General features: G+C 39.7%; 1 protein-coding gene across 1 annotated transcript in view; it reads right to left on the reverse strand.

Moving 5' to 3' along the window:
* The window catches only part of gabrg3 (gamma-aminobutyric acid type A receptor subunit gamma3), a 42,680-nt gene extending 32,139 nt beyond the window's left edge, over positions 1 to 10,541 (reverse strand). Inside the window, exons 1-3 of the mRNA XM_088350472.1 lie at positions 10,341 to 10,541; positions 9,111 to 9,404; positions 7,061 to 7,200 (exon numbers count right to left, since the gene is read on the reverse strand). Of these exons, the coding sequence (XP_088206598.1) occupies positions 7,061 to 7,200; positions 9,111 to 9,229 (259 nt within the window). The 5' untranslated portion in view covers positions 9,230 to 9,404; positions 10,341 to 10,541. The remainder of the gene's footprint in view (positions 1 to 7,060; positions 7,201 to 9,110; positions 9,405 to 10,340) is intronic.
* Positions 10,542 to 17,096: the final 6,555 nt, after the last annotated feature.

Consider the following 17,096-nt stretch of genomic DNA (forward strand, 5'->3'; position numbering starts at 1 on the left):
ATGAGTCAGTTTTCCAAATTGTGTTTGGAAATTGTGGACGTCGTGTCCTCCGGTCCAAAGAAGAACAGAACCACCCAGACTGTTATGCACGCAAAGTGCAAAAGCCAGCATCTGTGATGGTATGGGGGTGCATGAGTGGCCAAGGAATGGGTAACCTGCACATCTGTGAAGGCACCATTAATGCAGAAAAGTACATTCAGGTTTTGGAACAAAGTATGTTGCCATCCAAACAGAATCTTTACCATGGGCGCCCTTGCTTCTTCCAGCAGGATAATGCCAAGCCACACACTGCACGTCTCACGACAGCGTGGCTTCGTAGTAAGAGGGTGCGGGTGCTTGACTGGCCTGCCTGCAGTCCTGACCTGTCTCCCATTGAAAATGTGTGGCGCATTATAAAGCGCAGAATAAGACAAAGGAGACCCCGGACTGTTGAACAGCTGAAGCTGTACATAAAGCAAGAATGGGAAAGGATTCCACTATCAACGATTCAACAACTAGTCTCCTCACTTCCTAAACGTTTATTGAGTGTTATTAAAAGGAAAGGTGATGTAACACAATGGTGAAGAAGCCCCTTTCCCAACTACTTTGGCACTTGTTGCAATTATAAAATTCTAAGTTTATCATTATTTGCTTATGGAAATAAAGTTTATGAGTTTGAACATGGATAATCTTGTCTTTGTGGTGTATTCATTTAAATATGGGTTAGAAAAGGTTTGCAAGTCATTCTATTCTAATTTTACTGACATTTTAAACTTTTTCCCAACTTCAATGGAATTGACTTTTGTAATCCATCTTTGATTTCCGATGTCAACTCATCAAAGTGAAATGATTCACGTCACTTTCTTTTACTTTCCATCTGTCGAATAAAAGAACAAATGGAATGGTAATTCAATATCACACAGCCAGAGGTGAGTAGTAACGGATTACATTTACTCCATTATATATACTTGAGTACTTTTTGGGACATTTTGTACTTCAAGATCATGTTTAACCATGTATTTTTAATTTTACTTGAGTAGATTTGTGAAGAAGAAACTGTATTGAGTTACATTGGTTCCTTTACTTAAATCCCCTCCACATACTGTAGCTTGCGAAACTAATTGCCCCCCCTTGAACTTTGTGACCTTTTGCCACATTACCGACTTCAAACATAAAGATATAAAACTGTAATTTCTTGTGAAGAATCAACAATAAGTGGGACACAATCATCAGGTGGAACACACTTTATTGGATATTTTAAACTTTTTTAACAAATAAAAAACGAAAAAGTGGGTGTGCAAAATTATTCAGCCCCATTGAGTTAATACTTTGAAGCGAAACCTTTTGCTGCGATTACAGCTGCAAGTTGGGGTATGTCTCAATCAGTTTTTGCACATCGAGAAAGGGATGTTTTTGCCAATTCTTCCTTGCAAAACAGCTCGAGCTCAGTGAGGTCGGATGGAAAGCATTTGTGAACAGCAGTTTTCAGTTCTTTCCACATATTCTCATTTGGATTGAGGTCTGGACTTTGACTTGGCCACTCTAACACCTTGATATGTCTTTTGGTGAACCATTCCATTGTAGCTTTTGCTTTATGTTTTGGAACATTGTCTCATTGGAAGACAAATCTCCGTCCAAGTCTCAGGCCTTTTGCGGACTTCATCAGGTTTTCTTCCAGAATGGTCCTGTATTTGGCTCTATCCTTCTTCTCATCAATTTTGACCATCTTCCCTGTCCCTGCTGATGAAAGGCAGAGTTTGGGTCTGATGCTGCCACCACCATGAATGACTGTGGAGATGGCGTGTTGAGGGTGATGAGCTATGCTACTTTTATGCCAAACATAAAGTCTTGAATTGTTGCCAAAAAGTTCGATTTTGGTCTCATCTGACCAGAGCACCTTCTTCCACATGTTTGGTGTATCCCAGGTGGCTTGTGGCAAATTTTAAACAACACATTGTATGGATATCTTTTAGAAATGGCTTCCTTCTTGCCACTCTTCCATAACGGCCAGATTTGTGCAGTATACGACTGATTGTTGTCCAATGGACATATTCCCCCACCTCAGCTGTAGACCTCTGCATTTCATCCAGAGTGATCATGGGCCCCTTGTCTGCATCTCTGATCAGTTTTCTCCTTGTATGAGCTGAAAGTTTAGGGGAACGACCCGATCTTGGTAGATTTGTAGTGATACTGATGCTCCTTCCATTTCAATATTATTGCTTGCACAGTGCTCCTTGCGATGTTTAAAGCTTGCGAAATCTTTTTGTATCCAAATCCAGCTTTAAACTTCTCCACAACAGTATCTCGGACCTGCCTGGTGTGTTCCTCGTTCTTCATGATGCTCTCTGCGCTATAAACAGACCTCTGAGACTATCACAGTGCAGGTGCATTCATACAGAGACTTGATTGAACACAGATGGATTCCATTTATCAATGTTAGTCATTTAGATCAACATTGAATCATTCAGAGATCCTTACTGAACTTCTGGACAGAGTTTGCTGCACTGAAAGTAAAGGGGCTGAATAATTTTGCATAGCCACTTTTTTGTTTTTTTATTTGTTAAAAATAGTTTAAAATATACAAAAAAAAGTGTGTTCAACTTCATGATTGTGTCCCACCTATTGTTGATGCTTCACAAGAAATTGCAGTTTTATATCTTGACGTTTGAAGTCTGAAATGTGGCAAAAGGTCAAAGTTCAAGGGGGCTGAATAGTTTCGCAAGCCACTGTAAGTGAACGTTGGTCTGTTCCTGCAAAGGCAAATTTATTTTGTCAATGACCTCATCTCTTTTATTTCAAATGTGACCAATGACCCACACAACCGCTAGGGTGGACTTTATTTTTTAATCTGAACTGTATGCACAGTGTATATAGCTGTAGCCTCATATAATTTTATTTCTTTATTATTTATATCAGGCAGTTACTTTATTTGTGTACAGATGTAAATATAACTTAAATCATAACAGAATACCTTAAAGGAAGTGGGTTGAAAATAATTGGTTAAATCCCACCCCTTGTCTCATATATACAAAACTTAATGTAAAGTGAATTTCCTGCCACATTTGTTGAATTAATAATCACAGCAGGTGCGAAAAAAGTTGCACAGCTTACAGGCAACTCAAAGACAACAAATAATAATTTTGTAACAGAAACAAAACATTTATAATAGTCACATAGAGCCTTGCATATATACCTTTTTGTAACACATACTATGAAGAAAATAGGGATTTGAACACCCTGCTGTTTTGATATTTCTCCCAGTTAGAAATCATGGTAGGGTCTGAAATTTTCATTGTAGGTGCATGTCCACTGTGAGAGAGATAAACTAAAAAGAAAAATCCAGAAATCACAATGCATAATTGTTTTAACGATTTATTTGTGTGATATAGCTGCAAATAAGTATTTGAACACCTGAGGAAATGAATGTTAGAAGCATATCAAGGTTCTAGGATGACCCAGCCTGTCTCCAGACCTGAACCCAATCGAAAATCTTTGGAGGGAGCTCAAACTCCGTGTTTTCAGCGACAGCCAGGAAACTTGACTGATCTAGAGAAGATCTGTGTGGAGGAGTGGGCCAAGATCCCTCCTGCAGTGTGTGCAAACCTGGTGAAAGACTACAGGGAACCTCTGTATTAGCAAACAAAGGCTACTGTACCAAATATTAACATTCATTTTCTCAGGTGTTCAACTACTTATTTGCAGCTATATCACACAAATAGATCGTTAAAAAAATCATACACTGTGATTTCTGGATTTTCCTTTTTAGTTTATCTCAGTCATAGTGGACCCCTTCATGATTTCTAAGTGGGAGAAATAGCAAAATAGCAAGGTGTTCAAATACGGATTTTCGTCACCGTAGACTCAGTTCTTGAGTAGTTTTTTTCACCAAGTACTTTTTAGCTAATTTGAATAACAACGTTTTGCCTCTATTTGAGTCACATTATTCTGAAGTAACAGTACTTTTACTTGACTAAAGTTTTTGGCTACCCTATCCACCTCTGCACACAGCGCAATGCTGGAATTTTGCTCAGGAAGTTTCTTGTGAAGATGTATCTCCATTATTTTGACATCTCAAGTTTTCTTTTTCAGCTAAGTTTCATTTTTTTTGTCAATCCACGCCCCTTTCCTATGAACACAGTGGTCAGACATGTTTAATGCTTGTTTAGGGATGACTTGGACCTGTTCACGAAGCCAGAATATTATGTTTGTTTCTTAGTTTCTAAAGAGCTACTTAGATTGAAGCTACGTTAGCTAATAGAGTAAATGACAACTTCCCCAACACTTTTTGTACAATAAGAAACCTGAGAATACGATTGAGATAAGTGGAAGTAAAAACATAATAGAGGTATAATAAATAATAAAATATTCAGAACGCTTTGGGAGGTCTTCATTGACTTGAAAAGCGCTATATAAATGCAGACCATTTACCATTTACAATTCAACACTGAATGTGAATTTCGTAAAAAAAAAAAAAAAAACTAAGTTGTGCGACATAAACTTCTTGTTCTAGCTTGAGATTAGCCACATTAAAACAACACTTCTTGACAATTGGTGATGTCACAAAATTGCTAATCCAAGTATGAAAATGTTTCATTAGGGCGCTCTGGACAACAGGAAATAAAAGACTGCCAAAATTAAAGCAACGCGACCACAAGAACAACTTCGTGAAAACAAAGGCTGCTATGCTAGTTTCTTGAGTTAGCTGCAGACTGCTTTGATTACAATGTCTTGGTTGCCATTGCGCCCGTGTGTGTCACGGTTGCCATGGTGCCCAATTGAGCCCCGCCCGTGTGTTGCCAGCTGCGGCTCGTTGAGAGATTGACTTTCTGTTTATAAAAAGTTAGGCGCTCTCTTGCTTCACTGTCAGCCCGTCATACGAACTTCTGCACCACAAGATGTGGGTTATGACTTGATCCTGTTTTCCTGTGATATCTCCAGTCTGGTATTTTTGTACTGTTTAATTTCGGGTTCCAATTTTGCTTTCCATCTATTTTTGTCTTGTTTGTTAGTTTCTCCAGTTTTTGTTCCTGTCTAGTTTCCCCTGTTTATTTTCGTTACCATGATTCATTATCGATCTCGTCTGTCTCTGGCTTCCTGTCCTTCCACGCCAGACCGGCTTCCTAACGTGCATGACTCCCCATTTCGCATAAAATAAAGGGCTCGTGTGAGAACGTCACGCGATTGGGTCCTGTATCTGTTCTGGTTCTGACATACAACTGTGTGAGCCAACAGCTTTTTAAAAAAAATCCAATTAGAAACATTTGTAACATTGAATATGAATTTAGTTGAAAAAAAGACTAGGTTGTGCTACTTTACGACATACTTCTTGTGCTAGCTAGCAATTACCTACATTCAAACTACACTTGCAGACCAGTTCTCTATCATTCTTTCTTTCTCTTTTTCTTTCTTTCTTCCTTTCTTATGTACTAGTCTGACCCCCTCAAGAATAAAAATGAGTTAGACACCCCTGTTCTAAAGTTAGCTACAGACTGCTCGATTACAAATCTAGGAGCCACTGGCAAGTTAGCGGCTATCTCCAGATGTATAATGCGTTTCTTTAAACAGACAAACAATCAGGTACTTGTTTGCTCACAGGTAGCATCTGGGAATTAAGAGCGGGTAAATGACGCCAATTGAAGAGAATAAATGAGTCAATCAATCAATCGGCGTCATCCATAGGATAGCTTGTGACAGAGTAAGGTGAGTCGCCATAGCGATGAAATTGCAATCTGCTTCTGTGTCTGTATGTTGATGGGCAGAATAAAAGGTTGGATTGGTTTCATTTTATGCAAGTGACGAACAATCTAGCTCTGGACATTCCTGTACTTTGAGTTTTTTTTGAGTTTTTTTTCTCTCTTTCGTTTCATATCCTCATTATTTCTCTTTCTCCTTTGTTCTTTGTTTCTATTTTCCTTTTTGTCTTTCTCTTACAAAAGGCTTGGAAACAAAAATTGTAAGATAAATTATGCGGTTTGGTCTCTTTTATTCTTTAGTTTTTTTCTTTCTTGTACTTTTTAGCACTCGTTTTTGGTTGCACTAGACAATACAGCAGTGGTATGGTCAGGCTTGGGGAGTAACGGAATACATGTTAAGGCGTTGCGTAATCAGGATAACATAAAAAATGTAATTGTATTCTGTTACTATTACATAAAAAAGGCATAATCAAATATTTGGTATATTTTGAATAAATGAATTGAACTTTATTTCGAACACGGAAAAAAACAAAAGTAAACAACAAAAGTGTTTTAGGGAGACCTCACTATACTCCTACAAGTACCTGATCTTGGTTTCCTCCATTTCTGTTACAATGTTCAATTTCCTTTTTAAAAAATTGTAATTTGATATGCATTTAGTTTATTTGATCTTTCATTAGCATATATGGTACTGGAACAATCCAAAAGTAATCGAAAATAATAAGGTTACATTACTTTAATATTATAGCATACGGGTAACGTTACTGATTACATTTTTTAATAGGTAATTGGAAACTGTATTGTATTACATTTTTAAAGTAATCCCTCAACCCTGGGTATGGTCTCGTCACGAGATCATCAGAAAGAGCCAAAAAACATTCTCCAGAGCAAGGTCCAAGGTGGCAGGAGGAGAAGAAGACTGAAAAAGAATTGGGCCAACAACATTATGGGATGGATTGATCCCAACTTTGCCGAGACCCAGAAACAGGCCAGGAACCGCCAACAGCGGAGAAACCTGTTCAGAGCTGTCCAGAGTTGCGTTCTTATTGCCTCCCCAACGACCCAGGTTGTGAACACAATAAAGCGACATCTTGTCGTCAAATATTACGCACTGTCCTTTAAACAGGGATGTTTCTTGTCTCTGATTGTGTATTTCACTTAAAGAAGTACAGTCATCGACCTAACAATGGCACTCAAGGCCACTTCTGGCTAAACACTAAAACGCAACCGAAGTAAAGTAATTGTGACTAAATAGAAGACAAAGTTATAAATGAAAAAATGATACTATCATGACTAAACAAGGGCAGTGAAATATTTCAATATTACATCCGGACACAAGTGAAGACTATATGAGCGTTATCAATAATAACGATAATCGTAATAATGACCTCCGATGTCTGGCCTGAGCTTGCGGTCGTAGTCCTTGAGGAGGCCGTTGAGGATTTCCGTTGCTTCCGATTGTTGGGATTTGGGCGCCAACATCTGCTGGACTGTCACATCTTCTTCCTTGTCGTCGGATGTCACGCTCCTAAACACAAACACAAACACAAAATGTAATATTAAATTGGTATAAATATCAATTCAACATAAATGTAAAATATCTTAAATACGTTTGCTAGATTCCTCTGTGTGTTTGATAAGAAAGTACAAAAAATAAAATAATTCCACTACAAAAAACATTATTATAGCGCTGAGAAGACAGTATCACTCAAAGGGCAATAGTATCGATCCAAGTACTTGCTCAGTATCGATAATATGAATATTTGCATCGATCCACCCACCCTCTCTAAGGAAATAGGAACTTTGTAACTCTATGCCGCCATCTCCCGGATTAAAGTCATGATTGCAGCCTTAGTCAGTTCATTCATGATGCGCGTGCAAGTACGTGCATTTCTTAGATGCGTTAAGATAAACTTTTTTCATCTGTCTTTGGGTTTGTGGCCGTGTTTGGACTCTACTTGAAGCCGGCCTTTGCTTATTTTCACCATTTTCTTGCCACATTGGCAGATATAAACATAACAAAAACCTGCGGGGACGAGCATGACCTCACTGTCCAGCCCTCCTCCTCTGCGCCCCGTTCCTCCTATCAAATGTGTTTTCCCCTAAAGTGCTCTGCTAAAATTATGATAAAAGCATATGGAAAATAAATAAAGCATAAGGGCTCTTTGAACTCAGTTGGGCATTGTTAACACAGACTTAATAAATGAAAAAAGATAACTTTCAAATTTTTAAGGACACCATAAACAACAGCACGTTTCCATCCATCCATCTATCCATTATCTGCACCGCTTATCCTCAGTAGGGTCGCGGGGGTGCTGGAGCCCATCTTAGCTGTGCTCGGGCAATGAGCAGGGGACACCCTGAACTGGTTTCCAGCCAGTCGCAAGGCACACAGAGACAGACAACTCACTCGCTCGCTCATTCACACCTAGGGACAATTTGGACCGGCCAATTAACCTAACATAGATGTTTTTGGAATGTGGGAGAAAACCGGAATGCCCGGAGGAAACCTATGCAAGCACGGGAAGAACATACAAACTCCACACAGGAAAGTTTGATCCCATGATGTCAGAAATGTGCCACAGACGCGCTAACCACTCAGCCGCCGAGCTGCCACAGCACGCTTCATGCAATTAAAAAAAAAAAAACAACTCGATTTTGTCTTCTGAAAATACAGTACATGACTTTTTGCGCGGGTACGTGCCTGTTGTGTCTTTAGTTTGTTTTGTTTTTAATAATTATGGTTTTTCACTACTAGAAGGCGCTAAATATTACACACGGTTTCAAAGTTCTAAATAATAAACAAAAGCTCCACTTTGATTACCTAAAGTGCAGCCCCTTCCTAAGGTATCTTCATTTCCTCATGCTGAGGTTTTTGAGTTTTTCCTCGCCATCATGTAGGTTTTAGATCAGGGAAGGGTGGAATGGTAGTCTGGTGGTCTGTGCAGCCCTTTGAGACTTCAAGTGATTAAGGGCGTCACAAATAAACATAATGTGACGGCTGGGTGGTTAGCGCGCAGCCCCATGGCCCAGAGGTTCAGGTTTTAAGTACAGCTACTGCAGCCTCCCTGTGTGGAGTTTGCATGTTCTCCCTGTGCCTGTGTGGGTTTCCTCACACATTCCAAAAACATGCATGCCAGGTTAATTGGCCGCTCCAAATTGTCCCTAGGTGTAAATGAGCGAGCGAGTGAGAACCCTGTCTGTTTGCCCTGCAACTGGCTGGCAACCAGTTCAGGGTGTCCCCTGCCCACTGCTTGAAGATAGCTGGGATGCGCTTCAGCACCCCCGTGACCCTACTGAGGATAAGCGGTGCAGATAATGGATGGGTGGATGACTTCTTAACTAGTTATCGCATTTTCATCTTCCAGGAAATGAACGGCAAATATCCAATATTCTTTCTAAACTTGATTAATTTACTTTAAAAATTGAGTTACTGACCTCGCATTAAGCGCAAGAAGAAAAAGGAGGAAAAAAAGCAAGCAAGTGGAGGTCATGCTGGCCGAGCGCATCCGATCTCCGGCTCCGAGTCTGTCCGAATCCTCCCGGACTTTCTTCATCCTTTTCGGGTTCCCCTCAGAAACATTTTGTGCTGCTTTCGTTTGTTTTTCCGAAGCGTGCGCTCCCGCTTTTGCCTGCGGTGCCGGCAAGCATCCACCTCCTTCTTCTCCTCATCATCATCATGCCAAAAGGGGATGCTCGATAGGTGCGGACGCCAATTCCTCTCCTCCTTTTCTTTTGAGGGAGGAGAGGGAGGAGGTGTTAATCTGAGGGTTTGTTTTGCTCGAAATATATTTAATGAAAATTGACATGTTACGATATTGATCATGGATTTCTATAAATGATTCAATTGAAAAATAGCCCTTATTAATATAATAGTATGATTTAGATATTAAACTGTTGCTGTATTGTATTGAAAAATCATTTTTCCATTTTAAGTGAACCACTTTTTAAAAGTTTTTACTTTTTAAAGAACAGTGTGAGATATTTAGTGCCCCCTAGCGGTCCAAAGTAGGAAAAAACAGATTGATTTAAATACTAGACAAAAACACCTGAGCCATTACTTAAATGTTAAGTTTCATAAAGAAATCATAGGTCGAGAAATTTGTATTTCTTTTACATGGTGGAATCTTTTCCTAGCTGTTGCCACCATGTTTGTTTGCCTCTTGGAACTGGTTTTCGTTTGCTTTGGACAATACCGTGCCATCTAGTGGTCAAGTATTACATAGCGGGGCTTTAAGTAAATCAATTTGACTTTTGAAATATTTTTTGCTTTGAAAAACTTCTATGAATGACCTATCCTGTCTACTTTTCCTACATGGAAATTGAATAAGTGTTTTAATAAACCGTGTTAAGTTAGGGGACTACTTTAAAATCTAATTCAATCGGAAATTTAAAATGTTAAAACAGCATTTGAAAATATTAAAAAATGGAGCTGGGACATAACTGTGTGCAGACAATGCACCACTAACGAGTGATTAGGGTTCCAGACGATCGTTCGTAAGTTGAACTTGTTCATAAGTTGCTTCAGCGTTATACTTCGTATGTGTAAGGTTTGTGTAAGTATGTTTAAGGCTTGAATAAGTAACCTATATTGTTTTGTACTAAAAAAATAAACATTTCATAAAACAATATGCTTTTAAAAGATAAATAAAGTGAGTTTTAACTTACTTTTGGGAGATGCGCTTGAAGAGGCCCTCCTCCGTGGTAAAAAGTGGCCGAAAAAGTGTCTCTCTAAAGAGACCACAAGTGTTTCTGAGTATTTTTCATGAACAAGGAGAAATCCATTATCCACATAAAACGACATGCTACATTGGTGGCAGCGATAAGATTACGAGCAGGTTAGGAAGAGATATTTACACACGAAGTAGAAAAGTGAAGAGTTTTTTTACTTCCGGGTGGAGGCTGGGTGACCTCTCTCAGTCCCACACGCCGGTAGCGGCGGAAAGAAGCGCCGCAGTAATGTCCTCTTCTCGGAAAAAGGTCCACGCAATAGAAAATCTAACTTACAGCAATGTCCGAATATTTTTTGCCCATCCCAAAATTCCTTTTTGTGTCTATCGTTTTACGTAAGTCGAGTAGTCGTAAGTAGGGTATATATATATATACTGGACTGTCTCAGAAAATTAGAATATTGTGATAAAGTTCTTTATTTTCTGTAATGCAATTAAAAAAACAAAAATGTCATACATTCTGGATTCATTACACATCAACTGAACTATTTCAAGCCTTTTATTATTTGAATATTGCTGATTTTGGCTTACAGCTGAAAAAAACTCAAAAATCCTATCTCAAAATATTAGAATACTTCCTCAGACCAAGTAAAAAAATAATTTTATAACAGCAAAACTAAATCAAACATTTGAAAATGTCCATTGATGCACTCAGTACTTGGTTGGGAATCCTTTTGCACGGATTACTGCATCAATCCGGCGTGGCATGGAGGCAATCAGCCTGTGGCATTGCTGAGGTGTTATTGATGCCCAGGATGCTTCGATAGCGGCCTTCAGCTCATTTGCATTTGTAGGTCTGGTGTCTTTCATCTTCTTCTTAACTATACCCCACAAATTCTCGATGGGGTTCAGGTCAGGGGAATTAGCAGGCCAATCAAGGACAGTGATGCCATGGTCAGTGCACCAGTTACTGGTGGTTTTGGCACTGTGGGCAGGTGCCAGATCATGCTGGAAAATGAAATACTCATCTCCATAGAGCTTTTCAGCAGATGGAAGCATGTAGTGCTCTAAAATCTCTTGGTACACAGTTGCATTTACTCTGGACTTGATGAAACACAGTGGACCAACACCAGCAGCTGACATGGCTCCCCAAACCATTGCTGACTGTGGGAACTTCACACTGGATTTCAAGCAACTTGGATTTTGCTCTTCTCCAGCCTTTCTCCAGCCTCTGGCGCCTTGACTTCCAAATGAAATGCAAAACTTGCTTTCGTCTGAAAAGAGGACTTTGGACCACTCTGCAACTGTCCAGTGCTTCTTCTCCATAGCCCAAGTCAGACGCTTCTTCCGTTGTCTTGAGTATCAATGATGGTCCTCTGGACAGCAGTCAGATCAGCAGTGTTCCCCATACTTGTGATTTAGTTTACTGAACCAAGCTGAGTGTTTTTAAGGCTCAGGAAACCCTCGCAAGGTGTTTCGAGTTAATTAGATGATTCAGGTGATTAGTTGAATAGCCTACTTGTATACTTTTTCATGATATTCTAATATTTTGAGATAGGATTTTTGAGTTTTCTTAAGCTGTAAGCCAAATTCAGCAATATTAAAATAATAAAAGGCTTGAAATAGTTCAGTTGATGTGTAATGAATCCAGAATGTATGACATTTTTGTTTTTTTAATTGCATTACAGAAAATAAAGAACTTTATCACAATATTCTAATTTTCTGAGACAGTCCAGTATATATATATATATATATATATATATATATATATATATATATATATATATATATATATATATATATATATATATATATATTTACTGTTCTCCCCAAAACGTGGAAAAATGTTTATGGAAGTATTGCAACGTCCTTTCAAATATTTCTATCTATCTATCTATCTATCTATCTATCTATCTATCTATCTATCTATCTATCTATCTACCTTGGTCATATCCCTCAAGACAAATTCATACAATAACAAAGAAATAAAAAAGGGGGAAAATGGCAAAAAACACACACAAACGTTTTTGGACCAACCCAAATGCCCAAACACCCAAACAAGTTAGGCACCTCGGCATCTAAGTTGGTCATGCTTTCGTCCCTCCAAATGAAACGGGACACACGAAAGCGGTCATGTCACTTGGATCGGATTGACACAACACACTCTTCTGTTCAACGGCAGGAACCGACAGCTTTCACTGGTTTACCCCTGCCGCATCATACAGGTGCCTGGCCCATCACTTAGAACGCGTCCAAACATCCCACTATCCTTTTACAACACCTTTCCACTCATTCCTAACATCAACAAGAGCTCTATCTTCCACTAGATTTAGACCTCTTTCCTCCAGTGCACTCATAATACCATCCATCCACGTCAATCGTGGCCTTCCTCTTGGGCTCCTTCCATTTACTTCTGCTCTGTAGACCCTCTTCAACGTTCGCTCCTCATCCATCTTCTCCATGTGTCCGAACAAACAGAGTACCCTCTCCTCCACGCACTTGCTCAGTTCCACTAACACTCTAGTTCTGTCTCTCACAAATTCATTTCTCACTCTATCCAATCTTGTCACTTCTAAAATACTCCTCAAACACTTCATCTCAAAAATATTAAATTTACTTCTCAAATCTGCGTTCAGGCTCCAAGTCTCTGCACCATACAACACAGTTGGCACAATCACACTCTCATACAGTACCCTCCTAATATCCATACTCATAATCAAATGTTACTAATTTGTCAAAAAAACGTGTCAATTTTTGTAACTGTTTTGAATGGAATCGAATTGGCTTTATTGGCATTGATATCAATGTAGTGAAAATATTGTATGCAACAAGAGTGGACACAGATTGTCTCTCCGGGGTAAACATGTGATAAAGACTTTAGAGAGGGAAAAACATAAATAAATGTAGAAATTTTTTTACAACTTGGCGCAGAGAAGACTGGCCTACGTTATGATGATAATAAAAGCGCAATGTCAGTGAATGCAAAAGAATAGTGCATTGTAACAATACAGTGCAGTAACATTTAGCAGCAAAAAAACACAAAATAAAAATAAATTTTCAGTTTCGTGCAAGAACATTGATCATTTTGTGAGCTTTTCTTACAATTTTCAAAATATCAATCGTTATTTAATTTTAACACGAACACAGTGTATACAATTAAAAAGAGGTTTTATTTTGGCCAACTGTACATACAGGTGCCATAACCCGTCAAAACTTGTTTATCTTAGCTGCTGCTGCTCTCTTCTGGCCAGTGCGGGCCTTGCAAAGACACAAGATGCACGCGCTCGCAAACAAAGCCGTGTTTTCAAAATAAAATGTATATTTTTTATTGTATATCTAACTAAAGGTGAATTGATTAAAAAAAGTGGTTGGAAAATTAATGAATAAAGGCTTTACAATACATTGCCTACTGTATAAAAAAGCAATAGAATTTACAGTCTACTGTACAACGATTTAAAGTGGGCGGTACCGCCCCCTGGGGGCGGTGGAAAGATCGGGGAGGTGAGGAAGAAGTAGGCGGTAGGGGGCAGTATGGGGCCGGCAGTCCGAAGTCAAAGTCAGAAGTTTGAAAGTAGTGCAGTTGTGAAACCGCAAAGCACTGCGGGTTTTTCAAGGTTTTGAGGTGCGTGGTGGAGTTTTGGCCAACCACAATTGTTACTATTGGAGTTTTAAAAGCGCCGACAACTCAGATGCAAGTTTTAATAATCGCACAAGCCCATTAAAGTGATTCAAAGTTTGCAAGCACCACACTATTTCACACCCACCTTGTGAGCTCATTAAGTGTCTGTCATGGTTGCCATGGCGCCCACTTGGCCACGCCCGTGTCTGTCATGGTTGCCGTGGTGCCCAATTGGCCCTGCCCGTGTGTGTGTGTGTGTGTGTGTGTGTGTGTGTCATGGTTGCCATGGTGCCCAATTGGCCCCGCTTGTATTGTGCCAGCTGCGACTCGTTTTGAGATTGACTTTCCTTATATATAAAGTTCAGCGCTCTCTTGCCTCAGTGTCAGCCCGTCAACAAACTTCTGCCCTACAAGACGTGGGTTCTGTCCTGTTTTCCTGTGATATCGGCAGTCCGGTATTGTTCCCGTTCATTTTTGTATGGTTTAATTTTGGGTTCCAGTTTTGTTTTCTGTCTATTCTTGTCCTGTTGGTTAGTTTCTCCAGTTTTGGATCTAGTCTAGTTTCTCCTGTTTATTTTCGTTACCCTGATTCATTATCGATCTTGCCAGACCAGCTTCCTAACGTGCATGACTCCCCATTTCCCATAATATAAAGGGCTTGTGTGAGAACATCACGCGATTGGATCCTGTATCTGTTCTGGTTCTGACAGTGTCATGGTGGACTCCGTAAACACAGTCCCAGAGTCAACAAATGAGAAGGAAACGGCGCTAGTCATCCACTGGGGAGCCAAAGGGCCGCCAGCCTGCAAAAGTTTGGAAACCATTGATTTAAACGGACAATGATTATTATTTGGCGCCTCTTAGTGTTAAACATGTAATACATTAAAATAAAATTGTGATTCAAACAATAAATAAATTAAAATACAACTGTGTCAACTGGCCACCAGTTGAGAGTGCCCCCTGCCCACTACTCGAGAACAGCTGGCATGGGCTCTAGTACCCCCGCAACCCTACTGAGGATAAACGATACAGGTAATGGATGGATACACTACTATATGAGGTGTCACGTAAATTTTTTTACATACACTAAGTCTCACACCCAGATCTTACTGCTACAGACACATGAAAAAACTTGAAATGAAAAGTGAAAGGGTGTGTTTAGGTCACTTTGATTCTCTGTAGTTTGTAGTCCCCATTGTGCTATTTGGCAGCCATTTTCAGTTACACGACATGATACAACGACGTCGGGTCAAATAATACACACTGTCTCTTTAAAACAAAATGTTCTGTACAATTAAGCACAAGTTTCATATCTGAGTGAAAATTGTTTGCTATGTGATAATGGTGGATCAGTTTTTGAATTAAATGTTGACATAAAGCTGTTCTATTTTGTATATATTGTATGGCAAGAAATAAATGAAATACCAAAAATGGCCATTGATACCTGCTAAATTAGCATATCCATACTCACCACTATTAAAGCTTTACGGGTTAGAATACCAGAACACTGCCTTTCTCCCCTTAGAGATCCGTCCATCCATCCGTCCATTATCTGCACCGCTTATCCTCAGTAGGGTCGCGGGGGTGCTGGAGCCAATCCCAGCTATCTTCGGGCAGTGTGCAGGGGACACCCTGAACTGGTTGCCAGCCAGGCGAAGGCCACACAGAGACAGGACAACTCACTCACTCAGTCATTCACACCCAGGGACAATTTAGACAGGCCAATTAACCTGACATGCATGTTTTTGGAATGTGGGAGGAAACCAGAGTGCTAACCACTGTGCTGCCGTGCTGCCCCCCCTTAGAGATATTTGTTTTCCAATTTTAACAGTAAAAGAAAATCTTGACTCTAGACTAGTATTTAGTCAAAAGCTGCTTTATTTTGAAGCGATACTAAGTCTTCCTGTGTGAATAAACGGCTCTAATGAGTATATTAGATTTCTGTTTTGGTCAAATTTTGCCACTTTAGGTTTTAAACAAGCACATGTTGTTATTTTAAATATTCTTGTCACGACTAGAATGGAGATAGGACCCACTTGCGTTACGTTTCTCTCAGTTTTACTGGAAGAAAGGAAAGGGTTTCCAGGAAAGTAGACATGGTCAGGATCAAAAAACGGGTCGAAGCAGGGGAAGAGACGGGAGCAAAAACAGGTGTGAGTCAGGGTCGAAAAAGCTTGCCTAGAGTAAACTGAGGTTCGCAGACGGACTGACAACAGGTGACAGATAGAAGTGGGTTTGAATAGTGACAGGGAGCCAATCAGATTCCAAGGCAGTTGGCACCAAAGGAGCAGCCACAGGTGCATCACATCGGAAATCATGACAATTCTGCAGACGGATCATGTTTCACCTGTAAAAATAGAGTGAACGAAACGATATCCAGTCTGTTTATTTGGCATGTCTGTAGCAAGAGAGCAATATACAGTAATCCCTCGGTTATCGCAGTTAATGGGGACCAAAATACTCGTGAAAAGTTAAAATCCAGGAAGTAGCGACGCCCCTTCAAAAATGCTTAAAAAAAAACATTTATTTTTTTTAAATTTTTTAAAATTATTTTACCGTATTTTCCGCACTATAGGGCGCACCGGGTTATAGGGCGCACCCCCCAAAAAAAGTTTTTGGTCCTATATCTTCCATAGATAAGGCGCACCGGATTATAAGGCGCTACAATGGGAACGTCGACAAAACAGTCAGATGATTCAGTCAAACTGATTGCCCCCTCAACATTCCCAAAGCTTGCAAAGAAGCAAATACGTGTCGTAGACACGTGCGGATGCGGTGTCCATACGATGTCACTCAAATGCATCATTTCAAATATCATTCGGAAGGTTAAAGTCTTGGGATTCAAGAAATGCCAAACATTTCTTAGTTTCTATTTTCTTTTTCGCTCGCAACTTTTCTGGGCATATGACAATAAACACTTGGAATTGAGTTTAATTCACTCAACTCATCACAGCAACATCAAGATCGTTCTAAAACAAGATACCGGGAAAATATAAAGCCGCATAGCTCACCTAAGTTCTCACGTTCAATAATGATACGCAACGATGGTCTTCTTAACCAATATGGGTTTTTCAGGGCCAATAATTCCACACAAGTAGAAGCTTTTAAATCAGCTTTAACTTTGATGCCAGGTCC

Source organism: Urocampus carinirostris, chromosome 12, assembly GCF_059441175.1.
Source record: "Urocampus carinirostris isolate Australia breed hairy pipefish chromosome 12, RoL_Ucar_1.0, whole genome shotgun sequence".
NCBI lineage: Eukaryota > Metazoa > Chordata > Actinopteri > Syngnathiformes > Syngnathidae > Urocampus > Urocampus carinirostris.